The sequence below is a fragment of the Varroa jacobsoni genome, unplaced genomic scaffold, assembly GCF_002532875.2.
Source record: "Varroa jacobsoni isolate VJ856 unplaced genomic scaffold, vjacob_1.0 scaffold_1080, whole genome shotgun sequence".
In the NCBI taxonomy this organism is placed as follows: Eukaryota; Metazoa; Arthropoda; class Arachnida; order Mesostigmata; family Varroidae; genus Varroa; species Varroa jacobsoni.
In genome coordinates, this window is record NW_019213982.1 from 64,849 (window position 1) to 88,982 (window position 24,134).

At 40.3% G+C, this 24,134-nt stretch overlaps 1 protein-coding gene and 1 long non-coding RNA gene across 3 annotated transcripts in view; one reads left to right on the forward strand and one right to left on the reverse strand.

Annotated features, from left to right (window-relative positions):
• The window catches only part of Syt4 (Synaptotagmin 4), an 82,000-nt gene that overhangs the window by 11,899 nt on the left and 45,967 nt on the right, over positions 1 to 24,134 (reverse strand). The window contains exons 5-8 of one of the 2 annotated variants that reach the window (XR_002684068.2): positions 22,483 to 22,701; positions 9,553 to 9,801; positions 7,531 to 7,654; positions 4,059 to 4,213 (exon numbers count right to left, since the gene is read on the reverse strand). Coding sequence is in view for 1 of the 2 variants with exons in the window: in XM_022843875.2 (XP_022699610.1) it covers positions 7,531 to 7,654; positions 9,553 to 9,801; positions 22,483 to 22,701 (592 nt within the window). In the remaining variant the exon portion in view is untranslated. The remainder of the gene's footprint in view (positions 1 to 4,058; positions 4,214 to 7,530; positions 7,655 to 9,552; positions 9,802 to 22,482; positions 22,702 to 24,134) is intronic. The other variant, XM_022843875.2, reaches the window with a different exon arrangement.
• LOC147752685 (uncharacterized) lies at positions 604 to 23,846 on the forward strand. The gene is made up of 4 exons (XR_015313425.1): positions 604 to 836; positions 16,963 to 17,051; positions 21,543 to 21,633; positions 23,715 to 23,846. It is a non-coding gene; the product is annotated as an uncharacterized LOC147752685 (long non-coding RNA).

The following is a 24,134-nucleotide window of genomic DNA, read 5'->3' on the forward strand; positions in this document are numbered from 1 at the left end:
CTGGAGAAAATAACGTTATTTTATAACAAACTGTTTAACTTTTAGGCAAAGATCCGGCCAGTTACATGCCATGCCAGTCTATAAAAAATAGCATGGTTGAAATGCTCATAGCCGTTAACAACATGGCGACAGGCACCAACTGAGTATCCACGTTTATTTACTATCAGACGTTAGGAATTTATATTGATAATAAAATAAATGAATACAATTTAGCAATAAACGTAAACTTCTCATTTCGCTAATTAATATGTGTTTATTTATTATTGTTATCGGCGTCAATATTGGTTTTCCTGGTTTTACAGCTCTCATCACGTCATGCACGCGTTTTTATTTCGCCGGCAACCTTTGGTATACTAATCGGTTTATACACGTAGCCGATAGGGTGTACGGGAGACCCATGGTGTTATCTCCACTCTTACCTCTAATTTCCAATACTTCAACAACATAACCACCTATTCTCGTCAATGCGATTAACAGTGAACGTGCTAAAGAGAATGATCGAGCGGGGCATTTCTAAGGTTCTTAACTCTTTGCAAAGGTAACATCTTTAAATGCATGTAGACACCTATACATCAACAGAAAGCTCATCTTGCCACAGCTTTCGGTCCTTGAACGCAAAGATTCTCTCGCAGCGAATCCTCTCTCGGCTTACTCATTGCCTCAGTCATACAGACACTCCTTCCAGTTTTCTCATCCCCCGTTGAGACTTGCCGGCTGCAGAAATAGCGGCGGCAGTAAAAGATCAGCGAAAAATAATTTTTTTCACTAAAATTGATAGTAGTAGTAGGTCGAGTGACGCTGTTCGTTCAAAAGCGTCCGAGCGCCAACAGGATCAGGTAGGTGTAACTTCGAGTATCACTATAAACTAACGATTGGAGTTATAGTACAGTTGGTTAATTTCTATAGTATTATATGTCTGGCCTGGATTATGGATTCATTATCTAACAACAGGACGTTTAGGTAGCTAGTGTTAGGTAAATTGTCAAATAATATACTGTTCTTATGTACATTCGTTAAGATAAAACGTTTCAGGTATTGCTTTCAACATCCGTCTAGCGAGAGCAAATAAGAGCGAATTAAACTAAAAAAAGTATTTCCGTTACGCCTATGAAACCTATGTAGGTCGGAATTAAACGCAAATCGTCTTAGGCTGTGGAGAAAATTTAGGCGAAATATATGACGTTTAGGTGGATAGATTGTTGAGAATGTTTTATATATGATACATATAATAAGCTCCTTGCATATTTTATGTAAAAGATCCTTGAATAGTACAGAAGCAAATCAAAACATTGTCAAGTACCATATGGTGTTCAGCTGTACCCGATATCCTAATAGGACCCGAGTGTCTTTTAGTTTATACTTCAAATATAAACTCACTTTTTTGAGGGGTGTAATTCTTTTACCAGTGGAAGAAGACAGCCGACGAAAAAATGATATTCTGGGGTCTTTCTACTATAGTATCAAGGAGACAATACGAGATTGACTTCCATGGGAGTGTCTATTTTCGAGTTTTCCGTAAAGGTTTACGCGGGAAGAGTCTTGAACAGAGCGACGTCATCATTTTGATTAAGTTTGCCATGGCAGTACTTGTTCATTTCGGGATCTATTTTGACGGAGGCGATGTCAAATCGACATCCAATAACAACAACCTAATACAACCTACACATCGTTAGAACGAAGATACAGCCACTAACATCTGTGGAGGACCATTAAAATACTCTTGTATCTGGCGTAATATCGTAGAAGCATATCATCGTAACAACTCCCCAGTTTCTTAGTCAAAAAAGTCGAAAAGGTAAAACAAACAGTACGACACTCTATTTCATCCTACGGATCTTTTTCCAAGTAATACAAACTTGGTAAATTCCACCCGATCAGTATTATAACTTGTCAAACATTTCGTTATTCTTCAGCCGTCTTATTAAGTTATGTGCCCAAGAGTGTTTATCAAGTGTGTTTTGTGAACGAATTATTATTTGTTCGAAGCATGAACTATTTTGTGCTTGGAAAAGTAATATCTTGTTCTTTTTCTTAGGCTGTCGTAGTCGTCCTGCTCCCAGTTTACTCTATGTACACAAGAACATATCTGCTTCCCACATCAAAAAATTCATGTAGCAGATGGAGAATCGTTGCCAGCCATCATTCCACCCCTCTTGCTTTTGCATTTTCTCCACGTCCATGCTTACCTCCGCCGTTTTCGCTAGGCTATTCACTCCAGTCCCTCAGTTATTTCCTTCTAAGTCCAAAGCCACTTGGGATGAATGCAGGTGCCCATTGGCTTTCACTTCGTACACTCCCTTTCATGGGTCTCTAACAGATCGCAGATCCTGGGCTGCGAGACAAGAAACACCATTGATGAAAAAACCCTTTATAAGCTTATGAGCAGGACCCAAGTAAGAGAAGCGATGGCCACAGGCAACGGCCTGTTATGGACTAGGGCGAATGTGTGTTTTCTATCGCGGTATTCTGCCGGTTCATTTGACCCTGGCCGTGGCTAAGCCAACCATACACACTCCCAGTACGCTTGCCAAACCCACCTCAGTCCAATGATGGCTCTAGACGGCAATGGCTGGCTGGCTGTAAGAACCTAGTACTCTTACTCATGTATTTGTTCTGGCTAGCCCCCTTTACATTTCGTCTTCATTATTGAACGCGTCCTAACAGCTACGGTATGTGGTGATAAGCTTTGGCCTCGTTTGGCCTCTCGCTCGCTAGTATGCAGTAAATGAACGAAGAGGGGTACGACCGTTGCCTTTACTTCATTTTCCCGCTCTGAGCCGGGGCACATCCCTGTGTTCATCGTTACAGCGGAGTGCGTGTGGTGCAGTGGGGTGATGCTATGTAGAAGGCGCGGATGGAACACAAAAAGGAAAATCGATGTTGCTCACCCTAACACTGCGAAAATATTGTCATTGTCACTGCTAAGGGCGGTGATAATTTCGCACATGGGACGCAGTGGAAAATGGGATAGTTCCTTAAACATTTCCTATACTGGATAAGATGGGAAGAGCCATAGATACAAATGGCCGTCTAAATGGGCAAATGAGGCCAAAAATTGAAGTCATTTTCATTTATTTAGAGTTTTCATTATTGTTGTTGCCGTTGCTGCGGCGTTGTTTTGCTTCCTGCTATGGGTACCTTGCGGAAGTTGATAGCTATCTGCTGCGATGAAAACTGCCTAAAACGAAAGCAAGAATTGTATTTTGCGTTGTCGAGTGGACAAAGTAGAATAAAGCTAACGACTCTACTTAGTCGCAATTAAAACAATAACGAAAGTACAGCACTCAAAAAAGTTGTTACTCCATGTATATATATATATATGTATATATATAAAGCGTTTTTTGGTAAATTGATGAAGCTGAAATGCAGCGTATAGGGTGGGGTGGTATTAGAGGGTGTCGGTAAATCTACTAAAGCTATATTTAAATAGGATATTAATTGTCTTTTTCGAAAAATCATTAAAATTTTTACCCGTAAAGGTATCTTTACAAAAGAAATTATTTCAATAATAAAAATTAAAGATAATATTAAATAAATTATTAATATTATTATAATAATTAAAGTAAATGAATTAAAAAATTATTCAATATTAAATATCTAATTTTATAACTATTGTATAATTTTAAATTAGGAAAACACAATAATAAAAAAAAATATAACTAATAAACCTTTATTTGAAAAATAAAAATATTCATGACTGTACATCCTCGTAGTAGTAGCGCTGAAGGCAGTTGTGACCAAACGCACAATTTTCTAATAGGATTAATTGGATTTTGGTCTAAAAGTGATGAGACTCTACCATGATGAAAGACATCGAACACGTGACATAGGATAATCTACTAAGAAGAAAACGTTGAAACAATTGAGAAACTAAGCATTGGTATATTTGTGCGTTTGGCCGTGCTTACGTAACTTAATTGTGGACGACTAAGTAAAACGAATACTCTAAGTGTGACTTGTTAAAGGGGACCGCCCGTAGACTCTTATGGATTGTGAAAAAACTGATTGTTTGACCCTGTGTTTGAGTTGTTGGTGTTCTGTGTGAGAAAAAAACGTACGTCATTAGTCCGGCTAACTTGATTCTGTGAGTGCTGAACCAGAACAGAAGGGAGTCCGATGCCTTTCAGCCTAACCGTGAGCAAATAATGGACAAGAGTTCGATGCGACAGTCAGGAATAAGCTTGTTTCAATGTTTCGCTGAGGTGTACCTGACCTAAAATTAAAAGCGATGATTTTTGAAATCGTACCTTATTATTAATAAACAAACAAGTATTGTAAGTGTGGTTATAGACTCTGTATGCAATATAGAGGCTTGAATTATGTTTATTACTTTTTCTATTTTTATTATTGTATTTTCTTGTTCTAACGAAGTTAGCTTAATTACAGTAATGTCCAAATAAGAGCCAGCTACCTTGTGCGAACATCAGAGCTTCTTTCAAAGATTGATTTCTTTATATTTCTTATTGTTTTCGAAACTTGCTCATTTCTAATGTATATGTGACGCTTTCGGATAGTGGACGCTGACACCTGGGGAAATATTTATAGTTGACATCTGCTTATAAACCAAAAATCGGTTGCAAAAACTTACTAAATTGCCACGAAACGGCTTTCATGGCAATTTAGTAAGTTAGTTGATAGTAGCACAGATATAAATGGCATTGTAGTTATCATGATTTGAACATATGCATGTATGTAGCGTTATAGGTGTAAAAACAACAGAAGTAGTTTCCAACGTGAACAATATAAGAGCTGTTATTCTCTTTAAATGATTTGTCGCTTGACTAGCCCTCTAATATCTGTGGATATAAGTAACTTACAGTGAATGATTTTTGTCAACACTGTCTTTAAGTTCGGTTTTTCATCGTTAGGAAGCGATCAAGATGTCCTTTCGTACGTAACGGCCTGATTGATTAACAAAAGCTGGGCTTACGAGTGCTCCATCAATGGGTGCACCCTGTGTACTCTTGCTTTAGGACGAATTGCAACGAAACAAATTACCACAACAATCACGACCACTGCAACGACGCTTAACATCGGGTCAAGTTAGGTTAGTCGGGTCTGTCCAACGTACCAATCTCTCGAAAGGCCAAGGACGCGTCGGTTACCACACAGAGTTAAGCGACCGAAAGCCAACCCAGAAACACATGTTAGACGAGGACTATGTCGAGGCGCTCTTCGCTCGCTAAATTTCCTTACCGTTAGCGGAAATAGTGATTGCAATTTTTATTGGCCTAGGCAGAATTTGGTGATTAAATATTCTTGACTAAATTTTATTTGAGAGACTGCATTATTACTAAATTTCTTTTGATTTTTAATTTTCCTGCTGATCCCCATGCACGCACGATTGCCATAACGGCTACATACGATTAAATTGTAAATTTTTTGTCGCAAGACGTGTTCGTGTTGTCACCGATGCCAGAAGTTTGTGCAACCTAGAATTCCGACTGCCCTTAAGGTTGTCATTTCATATTCAGGCAAACGTACCATATGCACACACAGAGCAAGTTATACTCTTGAGGGTAATGAGTAAGGGGTTCGGCTCAGGTGCGCGGTGGAATATTCGAAAATCACGATGTACGCAATAGCTTGCTGCCACTCTAGTGGAGTTCCATCGTCATCGCATGGGTATGAACTCGTTTACGTCAACGAAGGAGGCGGGAGGAGTTAAATTTAGGTGGCGCACACACATGACCCTTACGCCCGTCGTCGTCGTCGTCATCATCACACGTGTCAAAGAACATATCTATCGCAAAGTTTTTATTGTGTGTCGATTTAGTGCTTGAGACACCTCCGAACTTCTGAATAATGTACGCTTGAGGCACGATTGTAGTGACGCCACATTGACATACCTCATTGCTGTATAAAAGTAGCGACAGAAAATACTTATATCTGTCAATTTCCGAAGAGCGGCGAAAAATGGTTATTTCCGTCATTTCACTTTTTGTTCAGACTGGTTCACTTGATGCTGTCAAATCTTCAGACCTGCGATAACAGTCACTTGAAAACCGGACATGGTTTCCTGTACTATAATCATCCATGACATATTCTTACAGCTCTGGGAAACACAGCGGAACCTGTTCTATTTGCCCTGTTGGAACCACCCGCATTGGGTCGGCGTTTCCTATAACCTATTGATCCACAAATCTTGCAGGTGATACGTGGCGCGTTTCACAGAATCATCGCACTCGCTCGATTTCTTGATGCTTAGTTCGAACGTTTCGGATTAAAACGACAACTCGACACGCTCTAATTGAAACCGTTTTTTTGCGCGAACAGTCCATATATTCCCATATGAATTACAGGTAGTGCGTCCTCACAATAGGTTATTCTTATCTGATTGAAATCAAGCAGCTAGCTTAGAGGGACGCCTATGCGATCATCCGAAGACGCGCGCCGTTCCGACATTTTATCCTACTGCATACGCCTCGAGTAGTTTAGAGCAGGTTCAACGGCGACTTCTTTCACACTCCGTCAGTGTTTTATGATCGCTACTTGGATGAATATTTCGTATATTTTTAAATTTACCGCTTTCTCCTCTCGCTGATACCAGTTGTGATGACAACGACACATCGGTAGACACATAGGCTAATTTGGTGTGAAAAAATATATATGTCGATCTATATTGCAATAGAAACGCAGCTCGATCGTTAGCGCCTAACGATTAGTCAACCGAAGCTGAAAATCTCTTTATGATAACAATACATATATCTTTGAGACCTTATTTAATGGGCGAATGTAAGTAAATCCGACGAGCTTTGAAAGTGAAGTTTTAAGTTAGTTAGGGTAGAACTTTTTCACACGCGTTAGAAATATTCGCCTTTACTTTTTACAGAATTGTTCAAGCGCTGCGGTATCTTTCGAACGGCTATATATGTAGTTCTTTTTCTCAAAGAAAATCTACGATGGGTTGTTTTTAAGGTATGGAGGGCTATTTGATTACGCGGACGAGGATCGCAACTACTAGCTGGTTGAGGCCAACGTTAATTTTTGCGACAAGGCATTGTAAGGAGGTCTGACGTTGTCATTAAGTAAACAGACTGCATGCTTCCGATTGCCGTGTTAACGGTTCGTGAGTCTCTTGAGCACCTCGAGATAGCGATCTGCATTCCTACGAATCCCGATATCTAGCCACCTTTTCGCTGGTTTTTAACACTCCAATCTTCGTTCTTGAGACGTTTTCGCCTTTGATGTACATCGCTCTAGCCCAATGCTTTTTTTTTTTTTTTTTGATGAATTCGTCAATCTTTAATGTGTTTCTGCATCACTGTGGCCTTCGAGGAACGAAATATCGGCCACTGAGCGTCGATTTTCGACACATAACGAAGCTTTTCCTAAACAACTTATTTCGCCTGGGATAAGCTTAATCAATGTTACGAGTTTCTAAAAAGTTAGAGTACTACCGACCAAAATTCATTGTTGGCGATCCGCTCAAAGGTAGCTTAATTTAAAGATTCACTGATTTGCTGGTAACAGCTTAATATATATAGGCACTTATTGATCATTAATACATCGTTTTATCGCAACACTGACCGCATAGTCCGCTGTCGTCAACCTTAGGCAGGTTCCGCGCCTTGAGAATCACAACGGTCAGCCGATTCGCTGCTGGTTGATGGCACAGCGAAACGAGCAGCTCCCCACGGCCGGCACTTTTGATCTGAAAAACAAGATATTTATAATAATAACGAATATTAAACTGAAATAACGATAATTAAACCGAAGCCGTACGGGTGACTAAACTCTCACACTAACTACAGTGTATTGGAAATGCAGAAAAATGAAGCGTTTATGTTACGAGAACAAAATAGTACGCTTGTTTGATTATTATGGCTGTTACAATATTCAAAAAATACGAGGGCTACTACAGACGCCTGACTTCAGACTACCTTTCAGCAACGTAGGAGAAAATGATTTGTTGAATTGACTCGTCCACCAGATGGACAGAACAGATCTTCGTTTAGCTGCGACCTTTGAGCACACAAACCTATTCAGTCCATGAGGTACAAGTAGAAGCAGCTATTGGAATAACATGAACTGACGCAGTGGTCCAGCCCATGCAAAACGAGTATAGGACAGTCACAATCGGCTAGGTTTCTTGTGAGCAAAGGTGTGAGCCTATAAGAAGTGTGCCAGTCTGAGAATAACCAACTGTCTATTGAAGCTAGTTCTGAAATGTCGAAACTTCCCAGAGCGGAATCCGAAGGAAATCATATACATGAAGTCACAATTACGATGATGACAGAAGTATCCATGTTCAATTTCATGTTTAGACGCGGTTGACATTTAGCGGCTTGGCCTGGGCTTAGAATGCATTTAAGATATGGCGCGCATGTGACATTTAGCCGGGAGAATTTGACAAAGCACTCCATATGGATAGGTTGAAGCCTACAATAGGACACAAAAGGTCTGACTGCGTGTTCCCTCTTATTTTTTTGAGATAGGTAAAGGTAACGAAGTTGACGCATGTAATAAACGTTGCGTTAAGTAGATGGAATGATCTTATTCTACGCTAAACGCATACTGTCGTGATAACAACGCACGTTGACTTGAGCGGGGTTCCATCAACTTGAAAGATGCGTACATGTCTTCGGAGACGATTATTTTGCATGCAGTAAATGGGTGACATTGTCTTCACAATTGGTACACCTGCCATTGGGAGCAAGCACTCAAACTATCGATAGCTGAAACGAGAGAAATAAAAACGACACCATTTTGCTCCTTTACGTCTTTTACTAGGGACCTGTTCAATTCCGCTTCGTATTTCGGCTTTCTTTATTCTGTCATGGAAGTACTTCTATTATGGCAATTCGAAAGAGATGAAAAAAGCTTAATTGTTGGATACTGTCTTCTCATAGAGATGAATGTTTGGGGCCGCGGTTTGAATCAGTCGTTTATATCATAGCTTTGAATCTAAGTCTATCGCTATATTATGAAAGAAACTATTATTCTTCGATGGAACGTAGTAATCACAAAAGCTAATAGGTTAATAAGGCGTATACAATTGTACTAAATAGAAAACACAGATCTACCCAATTGGGTTTGTGAATGGCTGGGATGACTGCACGGCGATAACCATTGGGTGCGACGGAAGAACACTAATTCCAGTGTTGTCATCATCACTCAAAGCGTGCATACCAATCACAACTCAGCCTGTTTCGCTGGCCGACTGTGCTCTTTCAGCGCATCGTCGAGGGCCGCTTTCCCTGCCCGAGATTTGCCCACAAAAATTACCGACAACTAGTTCAACATAGTAATTTTGAGCTAATAGTACTGCCATTAAACATCATTGGTATTGGTAGCTGAATGGATCCCACAAGGAAGCGACTTTCTCCGTCAGGTCCTACAAGCATTCATGGCGAATGCTGCTGCTGCTGCAAATAACGCCGGCGGTAGTAAGCGTTCGTATTTTTTGGAGCTTGTACTACATACTATTGATGCTTAGAGTACATAGGTGAAGCAAAACACAGCGTACGTACTGGGTTTTGTCTTTCCCACAAAGAATCACAATACAGTACACAATACACTTGAATACAGTACATTACGAATAGTACTCACCTTGAAATGCCTGGGCACAATCTCTTTGACAAATGCCCTTTCCTGATCGTGCAAGGTCGTATCACCGTCGATGAGCTCTGCCACCGGGCAAAGAACCTCCCCAATTACATCGTCACGTGAGTATCGATCAAAGCTCAGTACGACAAAGTGAAGTGTGCCAGTCACGGCCTGATTAGCCGTAACGCCATAGAACGTGAAGTCTTCGTCATAGACAGGATTTGTCGTCTTACGTACTACACGAGTCTTCACCTATTCAATGAAAAATAAACAAACGCCAAATTGAGAAAGATATGAGAATCTTAGCTATACAGAAAATGTTTTACACTAATTTTTCCCCAACCTGAGACAATGGAGTGATAGCATTATACACAGGGGATCTGGCTGCATAGCTATGTGGCCCATAGAAACGATAAAATCGGCGAGTCGTCATTTACCGTTAGTGAAATGAATAATTCCGTTGATACGTTATATAGGCTATTTAGGTCTTCGATATGTGCGGCTTCTGTGTTCCGAATAGAGCGGCTCAGAATCGAAGTCCGTCTACTCAAGTATTAGCTGGCATTTGTAACAACGGTGGCTTAGCACCATACGCCGTTAGTAAAATCTATATGAGAGCAGTTTTTGCTAGCATGTGCCTCTTAAACAATGCACGTATTGAGGAAGCGTCTAAACTTCAGCAAACCTCCATCTCACACGTGTTGTTGCCATCATTATTAAGGTTTGCCTATTTGCTCAACAAGCGAGTAAAAATAACAATAAAAGTCACACTTTGAAGTCTTATAAGCATATTATGTCGTAACTGCGTTGACGTAATTGTGTTTACAGAGTAGACTCTGACCACACTCTAGCATCTCCTAGTGTCCTAGGAATCATCTATGAACGAACGACCTACAACCTGCTTTACGTGAAAGTAGAGTCCTTAATGCTCAGCCTTGGCAATACTGAACAATTTTTTCTCACAGAGTAATGTGTCAAACTGCTTATTTAATCACGAAAATAGCTGAGAAGTTGTAAGCTTTAGTGAAATTACTGCATCTTCCCACATATGATACTATCTATAGAGATGTATTTATGCATACCTTTAATACCAGCGCGATGCTGAAATATCCCCATTTCACAGCAGCATGACGTATAAGACGTATAAGTAGATATACAATAGTTGGCCAATTAAATAGAAATGTAACTTATCGTCGAGTTTTGATCGATGATAGCTCTACATTAAAGCTAAACTTGTGTGTGCTATTTTATTTCGATAAAAGTTGTCCCGTTATTGTTTTGAAAGATTGTTTACATGACGATACTGCCGGTAGAACATCTCCGTCGCGCTTCGATCCTGGACCCATACTCAGAGCACTGCGTTCTTGAGTTGTGAGATGGCCATCATTTTCTTTGTGGCCCTGATTCGCTCTTCGATATAATGGCGTATATGTTCGACCGGACCCAAATCAGGCGAATTTCCAGGCCACAACAAGCTTTAATACCACCATTAACAATAAATATCTCAGAGGTATACTTTGCCGTATAACATAGTGTCCTGTTACACGTGATCACATAGTTCCTATCCAGGTACCGCTTTTAATACATAAATAAACAATTTTCTTCTGAATTATCTGATTGTATTTGCGCTTTTCCATAAACCGATGACAAAATGTAGAGCTCCTACATTGCGGATAAAAATCACAGCCTACACCATATGTCCGAATCTCTAATCCGCTGGGTCACATAGGACACGTAGGATGTTTTGGCCGAATGCTTGTACACATGTTGAGCATTGTCATCCAATATCTAGAAATGAGGTTTATCAGTTAACCTCTTCCTCGTCTTCAACTTTTCAACCTTGAAATAGTTCAGGTCGTTTCAAACACGCAGACCTTTGTGTACAGTTCAACCAAGGTTTTCTACCTGGTTTACGATGGCTACAACCACTCTTATTCGATACGATGTCGGAGGGTCCTTATGGATACCTCTTTTCGTAACCCCGTACACGAATTTACGTATTGTCAAAGGAGCATAAAAATCATTGAGATTTCCTTTAATATAATCTGTGGTCGCAAAAACGTCGTTGTCATCGAACGTCTATGTCTTCCTATGAACTGAAGAAGACAAAATCGGATACCTGAATTATGCGTAATGGCTCGGATGTTCATGCATGTCGTAGTAAACAGCCACCGTACAGCCACACGTCTCAGTAAGTGGCTTAGCTCCCTTTTCTAGCGGACGTTATCACATTAAAAATTAGAAAAAATCATCATTAGAATTTTCTTTTTAGAAATTTTTAGAAAGAGATATTTTTGATTGAAATCGAAGGTGCGCGAAACTGATTTGTCAATGACTTTACATACTTGTAGGATTTCCTCAATTGAACTAACTACAATCTTCATTTAAATCCTACGCTGTGGCAGGGATTTCGCCGTGTTTAGAAATGCTATCCTTTGCGGCTAACGGGCAAAAGCAACAATGCGTTGGATACAATGAAGCATGAGAGTGGAAGGCATATCTCAAGCGATGTGATGTACAACGGAAATGAAACTTTTGGGGCTTTTTTTTTTTATCTCGCTTAAACAAGGTTACGAGCGTTCATGGTATGCTGCCCATAAATAAACGCTAGTCTAGCTCGTTTTAAATTCGTAACCTGCTAGCAGACTTGTTATACCCTCGCAATGGAAAAAGGCTATGACTGTAGTTCTAATAAAATATCACAGGCCTATAGGGCGTTACATCTTTTGATAGAGTGCCGTTTGAAAATAACACTTTTATTATCTGCGATTTTTGTGTAGTTTGTGAAAGGACTCCGGACCTAGTGCACAGTTAGGGTAAGTTGGCTTCGTTTGGCGTAAAAGTTGATATTCGTCGTTATTTTACCTTTGGCGCTTCATAACACGATTAAAATTAGTAACTAAGGGGCAGAATTCACCGCATCTATTCCCAGTAGGAATCATCAATCTTCAAGCAACATTTACGTCACACGCCGAGTATGCACGCTACTAGGGGGCTATCGTGGATTGCGAATAGCGATCGACGGGAAGAAAGAGATATCGAAAGGAGCATACTACAATCACGATGTCATCGCATCGTATATGGATCTTTCCTTTTTGGATTCAGACCACATTTTTTTATAAGAAAGAACATTTATTTCTGTCGAAAGTGTAATTGCGTCAGTTTCATTCAGCTGATATGTCGTAGCATAACTTCAGAATTTTCGATGTTCGGTAACGTCTCTTCCATAGACCTAGGCTTGTCTTCAATATGCTTTAATAAACCAACTGTTTCTATAAGAAGAAAGCAGCACGTATTTGTACGGTAATGAACATCACAACTAGGAAAATGATCTAAGCTCATCGCTGATGTAGAAATAATCTGGTTTCTTTCATTTCGATCTGAATCACCAGGAGGGAATCGTGTTGACTTTGATGTGGTGATCAAAAGCCAATCGAGCGAAAACACAATCACATACAGCGGCAAAATTCAGTAGCAGTCGACGTGGACATTACAAAAGCAAAAATAATACAACCTGACGAAATGGATAGCCTACGTGAAGTAGATGTTGTGTAAGTTTTTTTAGTTATTGTAAAAAAATCTCTGGTAATTTTTTTTTGGCAGAAGAAAAATGGCTATCACATATTCGTTTCATAGTCGTCTGTTTGTATAGGATATCTTAAACTCTTACTTGTGCTGTTCCATTGTAACTGTGTGAAAACAGCTACTATCTCGAATAGATTACGTTTCTATTTTAGATCATATCGATGCGACACGGAGTTTATTCACCCAGAAATGTAATTCCGACCATTGGAAAGCTATAGAGTTCTAGTACACATTGACATGTAGAGATGACCTGGTATCGCAGCTTTTCTGTGTGCGCCACTATCTAGCATCAAATGAGCAGGTTGTTAAAGGCATTTGCGAGCAGAAAGCCGGAGCCTTAAATCAGGCAACGACATGCCTACCTGCGTTTAGCATATGGCATTAACGATTCGTTAGAAATACAAAACCAACGTGAGCCTCGCCTAAGGCTAAAGAAGAGCGCGTGTAGAAGATCGTCAGTTTAGACACAGTGGCTTTTTTTGTCAATAGGACAATTGATTCAGTTACGGTACCCTTAATCGCTATTCTTGGTAACGCTGAGAACCTCGATCGTCTCACACATGCCTTGCGTAATTAGTTCGTCAATATTCGAGCATCGTCTGTAGGGGGACAAAATCAGCGGTGACTGTACTTTATTATTAAAAAATACGATTCGAGTAAATCCCGCTGGAGGATATTTTTAAAGTACGTAGCCTGATATTTAATCAAAAACTAATCCCGATTATGTATTTTCCTATTATTAATAAGTGCTTGGCATACACATACAGGACAACCAAATAAAAAAATAACTATCTCATTCTGAAAAAAAAAGGAAGAATGACTTATGATATACGTTTAGCAATTGTAAAAACATATACTTCGAATGTATGGGATATAAAATGCTATAGATGTTCTAGCTAACTAAATTCATTGCTGAATCTACTGTCGTCGCCTCGCGTAGAAGGTCTGTATTTCCATTTCTGGTTGAGAGATACGTATAGCTTTCTATTAGTAGGCAAAACTCTTCAGGCAACGTATTCCAGCCAAGATCTGAACGATGGCCCTTGTTTTAACCGCCATTGCAGCGACTAACAACATGCTTCCTTTAGAGCAGCCTGGTTTGTAAAAAAGTTCTCTTGTTCCAAGCCCTCACCTCAGCCAAAGTGGTAACTCCGACAATAAATCGCCCTTATCAACTACACAGCTGCTCGCCCTCCTGCCTGCCCACCTACCTGCCTGTCTGTCTACGTGCGTACCATTTCGTAGCGGTAGACAGCGACCATCTATTCTAATATTATGCTGTAAGGCCGCTTATTTCGCTAACTTTCTGTTTTAGCTGTCGCGCAGGCAGCGTAGCTTCTGGTTTGCCTGCTTGCCCATGCCTACTGGGTTAGGGGCCTTGCCTGGTTTTGTAGTGGCCGTTACAGCTCTACAAGAGCCAGTAGTATTGGTAGAACTGAAACTGCCCGCGGCGTTGTCGTGGTCATCGTTCCCAGTAGCGGCATCGCTGGCATTGTCCCGTGGTGTATTTCTCAATCTGGCGCTGTTGACGTCACTTCCGTTGGCATATCCGCTCTCTCATTCCTCAGCTATCACTTGGAGCTTGTCTCACGTAGTGACCCCATTTGGAAGAGACCGAAAGTAGGTCTTTTGAATTGGATGGTTCTAATGGATCAGAGACTGGCTCGAAAACTCTGTTGCAGATAAGATGGCCTGGATGGTTAGCCAGTCAAACGCGTATATTGGGACGGGTAGAAAAAATCAAGCAAATATCTGTATTGTGGTAGTCTTTTTTAGTCCTGTATATTCCCTTCTAATTATTATAGAGCTTAGTTAACTTGAAGGAAATGAGAGCACATGTCAGACTGGTTCAGTCTGTGTTTGAGATATGCTGTTATTATATATCCATTAGAGTAGCAAAATTCTCACCTCGTGCAGAGCCATCTACTGACTTTTAGATAAACATATTTTCAGATTTTTAGCGTAATATGAGTTATTCTGAATAACAACAACTAGGGCTGTTTGAGAGAATTTACGCTCGTATTTACTGTTTCTAAATTTCATTACGGTATAATCCAGAGAATCCGACAAATACTAGACTAGAGGTATCTAGCGACATATGCACCCACTTGAATCAGAAGTGCTGCTATCGACAATAATCAAGTGTTCGTTCCCCCTTGATATCATTCATGGACGCGTGCACATAATACCCAAAATTTACAATGATACAGTATTGCTTGTATAAAAAGCTAGTCTGTTACACTCGTTTTTTCCGCTTTTTTGGAGCTTCTATTGACTAAGGTATAATTAAAAGGTAAAACAATTAAATTCACGCATACGTTTAGGCCCTTGCAACGTATTTGTTGCAGGAAGCACACCATGAGGGTACAAGGCCGAAATAGATATACATTTTTCTATAGGACAGCCGCCATTTTTTAGAGCAGACGAATCATTTATTATAAAGTTAAACATGCGCTATGTACTACGAATCTTCAAGGTCAACAGCATTTTCATTATGCAGTTTCCAAGTAGAGACCTAATCTGAAGCAATCTACGTAGATCGCTCAGTAAGCCGCTTGCATTAACGTGTAACGAATTAGTCGGTATTTATTTCACTGTCGCAAGACTCCGAAACTAGCCGTTTAACGGTTATGGCTTTTCCCGAGCTTCAAATATATGTTTGGATAGTTAAGCAAAGTTTTGGGTGATGATCCTACCTGCGACAAAATCTGACCTTTTTAATTAGGCCCTCGAATAAACATGGCTGTAGTGAAATCTGTTAGTTTTTGGTTTACTAGCACAGCCTTCAAGATGATCTCGGTCAAGGTGTAAGAGTGTCAGTTAACTTTTATGCAAATCCTGTCGCCCTCCCTTGAACGGACTTTCTTTCGTAGCATACGGAAGTAGGGAATTAAAGGACAGCTTCGTAGGACCAAAGGTCCCACCGGGTCACCAGAACCGGAAAGTGTTGAGCGAGGTTTGAAACAGCTTTTTTTGAATCCTCTGAAGACCTTCGGCGCTGGCTCGGTCCTCTGCCAGCGTAGTTTGTTTTCATGCGACTTTTTACCATACTGACTCGCTATCCGGTGAGGTCGCCCTTCTCTAGGACGTAAGGGTTGGTAGTTTTCTGAGGGTACTGTACCTCGCATTTAATGAACCGTCGCTTGCCCATGGCAAGGAGGGATATTCAATATTCGTTTGATATCTCTCACACAAGTCTAAACATACTTACGTTTCTCACGCACACAGAAGGCGGGACGAAACCATAAACAGTTATTGTGAATTGTCGCTCGCCGATTATTTTTTGAAACCATTGTTTCTAGTAGAAACATTAATTTATTTGAAGTTAGTATCTGTGTGACGTAAGGGGATAATGAATTCGGTAAACACACATGTCTTCGACAAGCGCAAGGCGGTGTTAAGATCATGTTTGAATGTTACTATTCTGTGCCTGGCGGTTTTTTAAGTGCTTTATTTTATAAGAAAAGGGTTTTCATTTTTCAAATGAAGACGATCGACACCGATTGTGTAGAGTTGTAAGGAGTAGATACGTTTGCACGTCTAGAAAAAAAATAGGCGCATTAAAGTACATTGAGCAACAACTCCAACTAGTAAAAATTGAGGGTTTGTACCTTGGGGCTAGCTTACAACTTTAGATTTCCACCTGGAGCGCAGCGCTTGGCCTTCCGCGAGCTCCACCTATTTCTATAAAAGCCAAAAGGACAATCTATCCTTTCTACCCGCATTGGTCTCCCCAATGCACCCTCTGTTGCGACCCGATTGCTTTTATTGTCGTTAACGTAAAATTTTTGCTAGCTGTTGTTGACTCCTTCTCATCTCTGTATGTAGGAGGAGGCTTTGCTCTTCGTTGCCGTGGCGATGGCACCAGCAGCAGCAGCCGGAGGCGCTATGGACACTCTCCTATTTTTACCGAAAACGTAAGTATAAAATGGCGGGTCGTCGCATTTCACGTCTGTAATGTGTGGGGTTCCTATCCGTTAGCTTTTGTGACGCGTCTTCGCGCATGCCTTCGGAGACGGCCAAAGCTATGGCGATAGAGGCAGTTATGTCGGGAATGGCTAGCGGTTATGGAATCGCGGTAATGGCAGTGTGTCGGTGGCGAGTTTATTTGGAAGGATGCGGCCAGCTAACCCCGCTAGCACCCACTTCGGCATCCGCAGCTGTCTCATAATTGTGTATAGTATAGTTGCTTCCGAACACAACCAGACGATAAAAATATATGGAGTCTCGCAATCTCTTCTTTTTTTTTTGCTGCCGCTTCTGCTACTCTTACTGTTGTTGTTGTAACTGGAAGGAAAATTCCGACAACTCATTTTGCTGGCCGTCTCAGATCTTTGTGTATGCGTCGAAGTCGAGCTGCTTAACAGTCGTTCTTAGGCTTTGATCCAGAAAAACAGTTTCACCTCCTATATAGTCCACTCCTCAGCTCCTAATAACCTCCTATCTTCTGAACACTTCTAAGTGAGCCTGAGACTTGTTCCGGGGCAGATCGAAATTACGTTTAAGATGCTCAAAAATATGGCTAATTTAGTTGAATTATACAGTCATGACGACCGTATAGATCTCAAATCCTGAAATCAGATTTTGAAATTACAGGGCACGCAGTCATTAACTGTATAGTGAATATTTAATATTCTTATATTCTTAAATATAAGGGAGACATTTAAATAGATTTTAATGGCCAGAACGGTACAGAGTCACTTTATAGCTGAAGGCATGGTTAAAAATCAAATATTTTTGAAATAGCTATGATGCATACATCGTCTATACGATAAATTTTTCAAATTGACCGGCGATCTTCTTTTATGCTTTATTATATTAGCCAAAACTGAAGCTTATCATATGACAATATTTTCAAATTAAAACCGCACACAGTGCACGATCTAAAGCTTAGAGATCTCTTTCTGGGATACCATGTCGAACATATAGCTACAGCAGATGTGCTCTTTTCCTTTTTTTTTTTGCAGCAGCAGCAGCAGCACTAGTAACGTTGATGTAGCAGAAGTCAAAATTGTAAGCTTTCCTAAATGAAGTAGCTACGAGATGTTTCTTTCTGCACAGTATGTCGTGCGAGGAAGGACTGAGATTTAGCTCACCAGCCGGTTCGACGCCTTTGCTGGTGCATTACGTCACATACGATACCATTATCAGTACCATTGAATGCTTCTCAAAGAGCCTGGGCAACATACGACGTCAGGTCCGCTCTGTAGTCAGACTCGACTCGGCATTGCCTTTTCGTTTAACAGAAACCTAAATGCCTTCCTAGATACGTGACGCCTGTGACATATTACATATGTTGCCCATCGGTTGTTTTCAGTCTATTTCGAACTCTATAATGTTTCCTTTGATAAGATTGGCTGGGTCAGTGCTTTTTATTGTGCGAGAGAATTGTGTGCAGGGCAGAAGTGTCCATAACTTTGATTGTCATTGAAGTCGAGAATGTTTGTGCTATCGGAATCCCATTGTAAGCAAATGACGATTTGTATATTATTCATATATAAACTGCGTAGAATCTTAGTTAACATCATTTGCTCAAGTTGTCTAGTTAAGTTCCCGGTTCTTGAACATTTTTAAAGCAAAACGTAGCAACTGCTTTCAAGAGGTTAGGAAACCGAAAATTTATCCTAAATTTATAGCCTGACCCAGTCCCACACAATTATCCAATGATTGTATACATGTTTGTATCCGTAGAGTAGGTGCTGTAAGGTTCCCAAAATTAACGGCTGGATTATAAAGGCGTTAACCTATGATCGTGCATTCAAAACTGAAGAAGATCAGTTTTTAAAATTTTAGCCAGTTTCCTATATCGTTTACGGGTACGTCTAAGGAATAGTACGTCGTAACGTGGAGCGAGAGCTTTGATGGCCCAATTTGTGCAGCAATAAGCAGAGTTTTCATTTAGAACGACTCTATTTTGGTAGAAGTTGCTTCTCGTTCTTCTTACCCAAAAAGGTTTAAATCACAGCCTATTACAAGTTAAGCTCGAGAGACGCCACACTGTCAGACGCCAAAAAGAGGGAGAAATGACATACAGCTCGCAAATTCATCTAAATATATACGACTGTAACACACACGACGCAACCCGTGTAGGAGAGAGGATATTATTTTATGTCTACTAACTAACATACTAACATATTGCTTGAGAAGCTTCTCAAGCACTTCTTTCCCTTCTTCAAAACATAATTGCAATGAAAACCAATGATTTGGGAGTGAACATGATGATTTTGGGTATAGTAACACGTTAAGCTTGCCATATTCGGTTCCGAACAAATAGCTTAAGGATAGATCCAGCCGATGTACAAGTACTACCTTCGCGAGGGGCGGAAGATTACCCAAAAGCGTCGCCCAAATGCTAAAAGATATCCTCCGGATGGAACCACTGTTCATTACGACGTTTACCCCAGTTTACTTCGTATCGGTATGTTCAGCGGAGCTTAACATGTACACATACGTGCTGCACGGTTATTTACGCAAATGCACCTTCTCGTACCCCGATGCATTTCAGAACAGAGGCACATATTCAAACTTAAGAAAATCAATCTGTGTCGATTGATGATGTCTAGGAACGTATTGAACTACATTTGCCTTAGAGCCATCAATAAGCTCTGCCGATCGAAACACACATTCCCACTAAACAATATCCACGCAGGATCTCTGACTAACAAAAAGTAGGGATACTTGTGTAAATGATTAAGGCCTCAATACGAATAAATATGGCCTAAAGGTACGGATTAGAAGGAAACGAAAAGCCGTCCTGAAATAAAATAGTCATATCAAAGGCGGCAGACGTAATAGTATTAGCGTAACATACGTAATATTAGCGAAACGAAAGTCAATGAACTGTAAAAATGGCCGTAAAAGATTTAGTAAATATAAAGAACATCTGCAAGTATATAATGGTCGTGTATCTTTGTTTACCTATATTGTGCAATGATTTTATGCTTCACTCATCGGGGCTCTAGAGGTATCGTGCTTCTTTGTTAGTGATTACGGGACAGCGTGTATCTTACAAACGAACTTTTTAATGTGAGCTACTACTTCATCTGTTGAAGCAAATACACAAAATAATGAAATTTCTCACTGAACATAATTAACGTGATCACCGATGTAGCAAAAAGCCGTGAAGCATGAGTACGGACCCTGTTGCGGCCATTAAAGGTAATAAAGATTTTATGGTGGGCTAGTTTTAAAGGTTTTTGGGCTATTAGTCTGCAGCCTAAGCTGCGCATATATTAAATCCGATGTATGGCAAGCTATAACATGTTTGTCATTTGTTGTTTGTCAGTGTTGCACGCAAATGTCATCATGGCAGTGATTTCCAGCGGTTTGGTGGTCTTTCGAAAAATAGTTTATATGGGCATAAATTTACAAGCTGCCATTTAATCGCGATCCTCAGGTCTCTCTTTTGGGATACGTTAGTCAACAAAAGGCTTTTCCAATATATTGTGCGCCGGGTTTCCTAAACCGATGTCTTTCTTTGTATAATTTCTCAAGTGCATCTAAAGTATAGACTTGTTTGCCCAGTATTGCAAGAGGGTTATCAGTAATTCTAAGGATATATACATAAGTCGGCGTGATAAATACTACAGTGGCCTTTTGAAAGCGAGTAAATTAGACAAAAGGAAGGACGCCAGGCATTTTTCCAACTTATACGCAAGTAGTTACTAAGATTATCAATTTTTCATGATGCAAATGGAGCCGTTTTTGACAGAAAGGCCGAAAACTGTAAATACTCATACAGATAGTGTAGAGCACTACATTATAAATGACGCTCCCTTTAACTATACGCCAAGCCATTTGAGCTTGCTTTCCAAGCCCAAATAACTCAACAGTCATTATTTAACATTCGTTAGTCTTCTGTATAACTGTATAATTTTTACGTCGGGCTGTACTTACAATCAGTAGATATGTTCATTACCGTACCTTCAAAGATTCGTAAAAAGTCCTTCAAATCTGTAGAATCGATTTTAAAAAAGTCACGATGTTGAACCCATTTCTGAGCTGAATACGACGACTGACACTAGCCGAGTCGGTCTCTTCCGAAATTATCTAGCCCAGCGCCTTTCTGCCGTAAGCGATTTTAAAGCCAATTTGCCAATGCAGCCAGCTCTTTATTCTGGATATTCATAGACATAAAAATCTTTACGTATACGGTCTATTTCGATAACCCATAGGCGTGAAGGTGACTACTATTTGGTGTTAGTGGCTGATGCTAGAAGGCGAAGTGTAAATACGCTTCAACCATATATATCCAATGGCGACTTTCATATTACGGGTGTATTGTATTGTACGAGTACACTGTTCGAATATAGTCGAATTAAACGTCTCATATTTGTGTCCACATTGAGAAGTCTAAACAAGGGAAGCTAGAAAATAACGTCCTTGTGTTTACATGTTGGATTCCGTAGTTCGGTAATTTAGAGATGTTTTGGACCCGCTGTACACCTCACGCTCGTGGTAAACAAGTCAACTCTCGTGGAATCTCTCTCCTATCAGAAGGTAAGAGATTTGCCTGCCAGTTCCAGTGACAGCAGAAAGTGCACGTTAGTCTGAGGGATAACAGAGACGCCTGAAAGGATGGGTCAAGTCTGATCATCCCTCCTTCTCAGTACAACACGACGCTGCCCTACTATTGTCTTTTCTTATGGAATCAGACTAGCCAGAGGTTTGTCTCACGGGTCTTTCATGGCTAGCCCGTCTGCGTCGTGCTGTCCGGATAAGTTTGGGCCGTCTGGCTGGCCTGTTCGTTCCGAAGCACTCCCTCGACGCCCAGATCTTCTATGTTTACAATGCAGTGGTACGTACAGTATAGGTCACGTTTCGTCTCTTCAGTCGAGAACATGCCTCACAGACCACAGGACCGAAAAACAGCCCGAAGATATTGATAGCCGATAGGGGCATAAGACATCTATCGTTGGTGACGAGACTCGATCGGTGCGATGCCTCGATGGGTGTCAACTTCTACCGCAGCGCACAAGTTGAAATGGCAACTGTGGCGGCAGCGATAAGGTGGAAGCTAATTGAATACTCGCTCCCTGAATCTGTGTCTTGGTTGACAAAATAGCTTTCTAGATTTGCCTATTCGGGCAACTTAATAGATTCACATAGTTTTGAACGCGTTAACCTCACTCACTATGTGTCTTCTGTGTCATGCACAGATGCAAGGTTTGAGCTGAATGATGAATGAATGAATGAATACACACACTTGAGTGGTCCAATCGAGCATATAAAACATCGAAAGATGCTGATAAGAACAAAGGATAAAGACGACTCGATGATTTTTGCTCGACACACGGGAGCTGACCCATAAACCAGTGGCAAGCGGATAACGGAATTGTAACAACTGACCTTGTGTTGTTTGTCGGGTAACAGTTGGAGTTTGACATATGGATCTGACGACCCTGCAGCCGGATCCTTCGCAGGAGGTAGCCCGCAACATTTGTTAATCGTGACGAATAGTGCCTGCTTGCTGGCACAATAACGTAATCGGAAATGTAATTCACCAAGACGTTGAGGCTTTTCATCGAGCATAGTCTCGCGCTCGATTTTCGCCTCCGGACTCTCTGCCTGAAAAACAACGGGAATATTAGAACATTTTAGTGTAATCCCGCCTACAAAATGCTATCGTTAACAGTAATATCTATCTCTTAAGGTACTCCAAAGCTGCTCTGGAGACGCTGCAAATATCGCATGGTCTACGCAACGTATCTGATGCTAAATTTTCAATCATGATACTACATTGCTATAACTCCAAGCCATCATACATACTGTCTTAGTTAAAGGACACGGACTTGTCCAGTGGTCTGAACACTCGGCCTGTCAAAGGTAAATTGCGGCCTGTGGCCAGCCATTTTTGCTCAGTATTCCACAATTGTCTGTCATAACAGATTCATTGTAACTATCCGAATTCACTTCAGCAAGGTAACTTATAGTCAAACTTAACTAGCCTAGTTAAGCCTAATATATCTAATCTCAGTAGCAATTGTTGAATTTGCATACATAATCCAAGAGAACGTGCGAAACCAACATGTACGCCAACGGATCAAGGGTAGGTGTTATGCCAATAACCTTATGCGAAACCTTTCCTTTTTTCTGGTACCCCTAGAGAACATTTTTTCGATGTAGTACTACTCCAAATTCATCCTGCGGCAAAGCAAAATTCGCAGCTCCGCCAGAAGCTATGCGAAATTGATGGGAATTTAACACCGTCAAGGGACCACTGGCATACGATTGAATAATTTTGGGTGAAAAAAAGTTTGTTTGTTTGTTATGTTTTATTAATGGTCTCATCTGTTTCATCCTCTTTCAACAAATGTTTTTCTATATTAATCTCTTCCTATGAACAAGGAAGTTAAGTTTCAAATAATGGTACAAGGAAATGAAGCGTACGTTAGGGCCTGTTTACATACATTCAACTATATCCATATATATGTTCGTAAAAATATAATAATAATATATATGGCTCTGTGTGAAGTGAAACTGATTGGATGAGAGATGAACTCGTTTCTCCATTCTCCAGAGCATAATGTTAATTCGTATTTTTGTGGAATTATTGCTATTTTTTTATTTTTTTTTTGCAGGATTCTCTCATATACATATATCCTACGAAAGAAAGTTGTGAAAACTGCTCTTTTTGGGGAGATTTGGGCGAAAAACGTTTCTCCAGCGACAAGATAGCAGCCGATTAAATTAATTCTAATTGGGCTGAACTGGAATGCAATACACTTATACAATATATATATATATATATATATATATATATATATATACGTATATACCTAATTTTTGTTTTCGAGTAAAAAGTGACGTTTGAAGAGTAAAGGTATAATATAATGTTCTATTAATATACGTCGACGAAGTTAATAAAAATGCAATATATATGCCTATACCTAAGATTGACATTTTTCTTAGATCTCCTGGATCTAATTGCTTTGTTTATATAACAATGGGATGGAAATCCGTTTTAAAAATTACTAGTTACTATGTGAGCAAATTTCCAA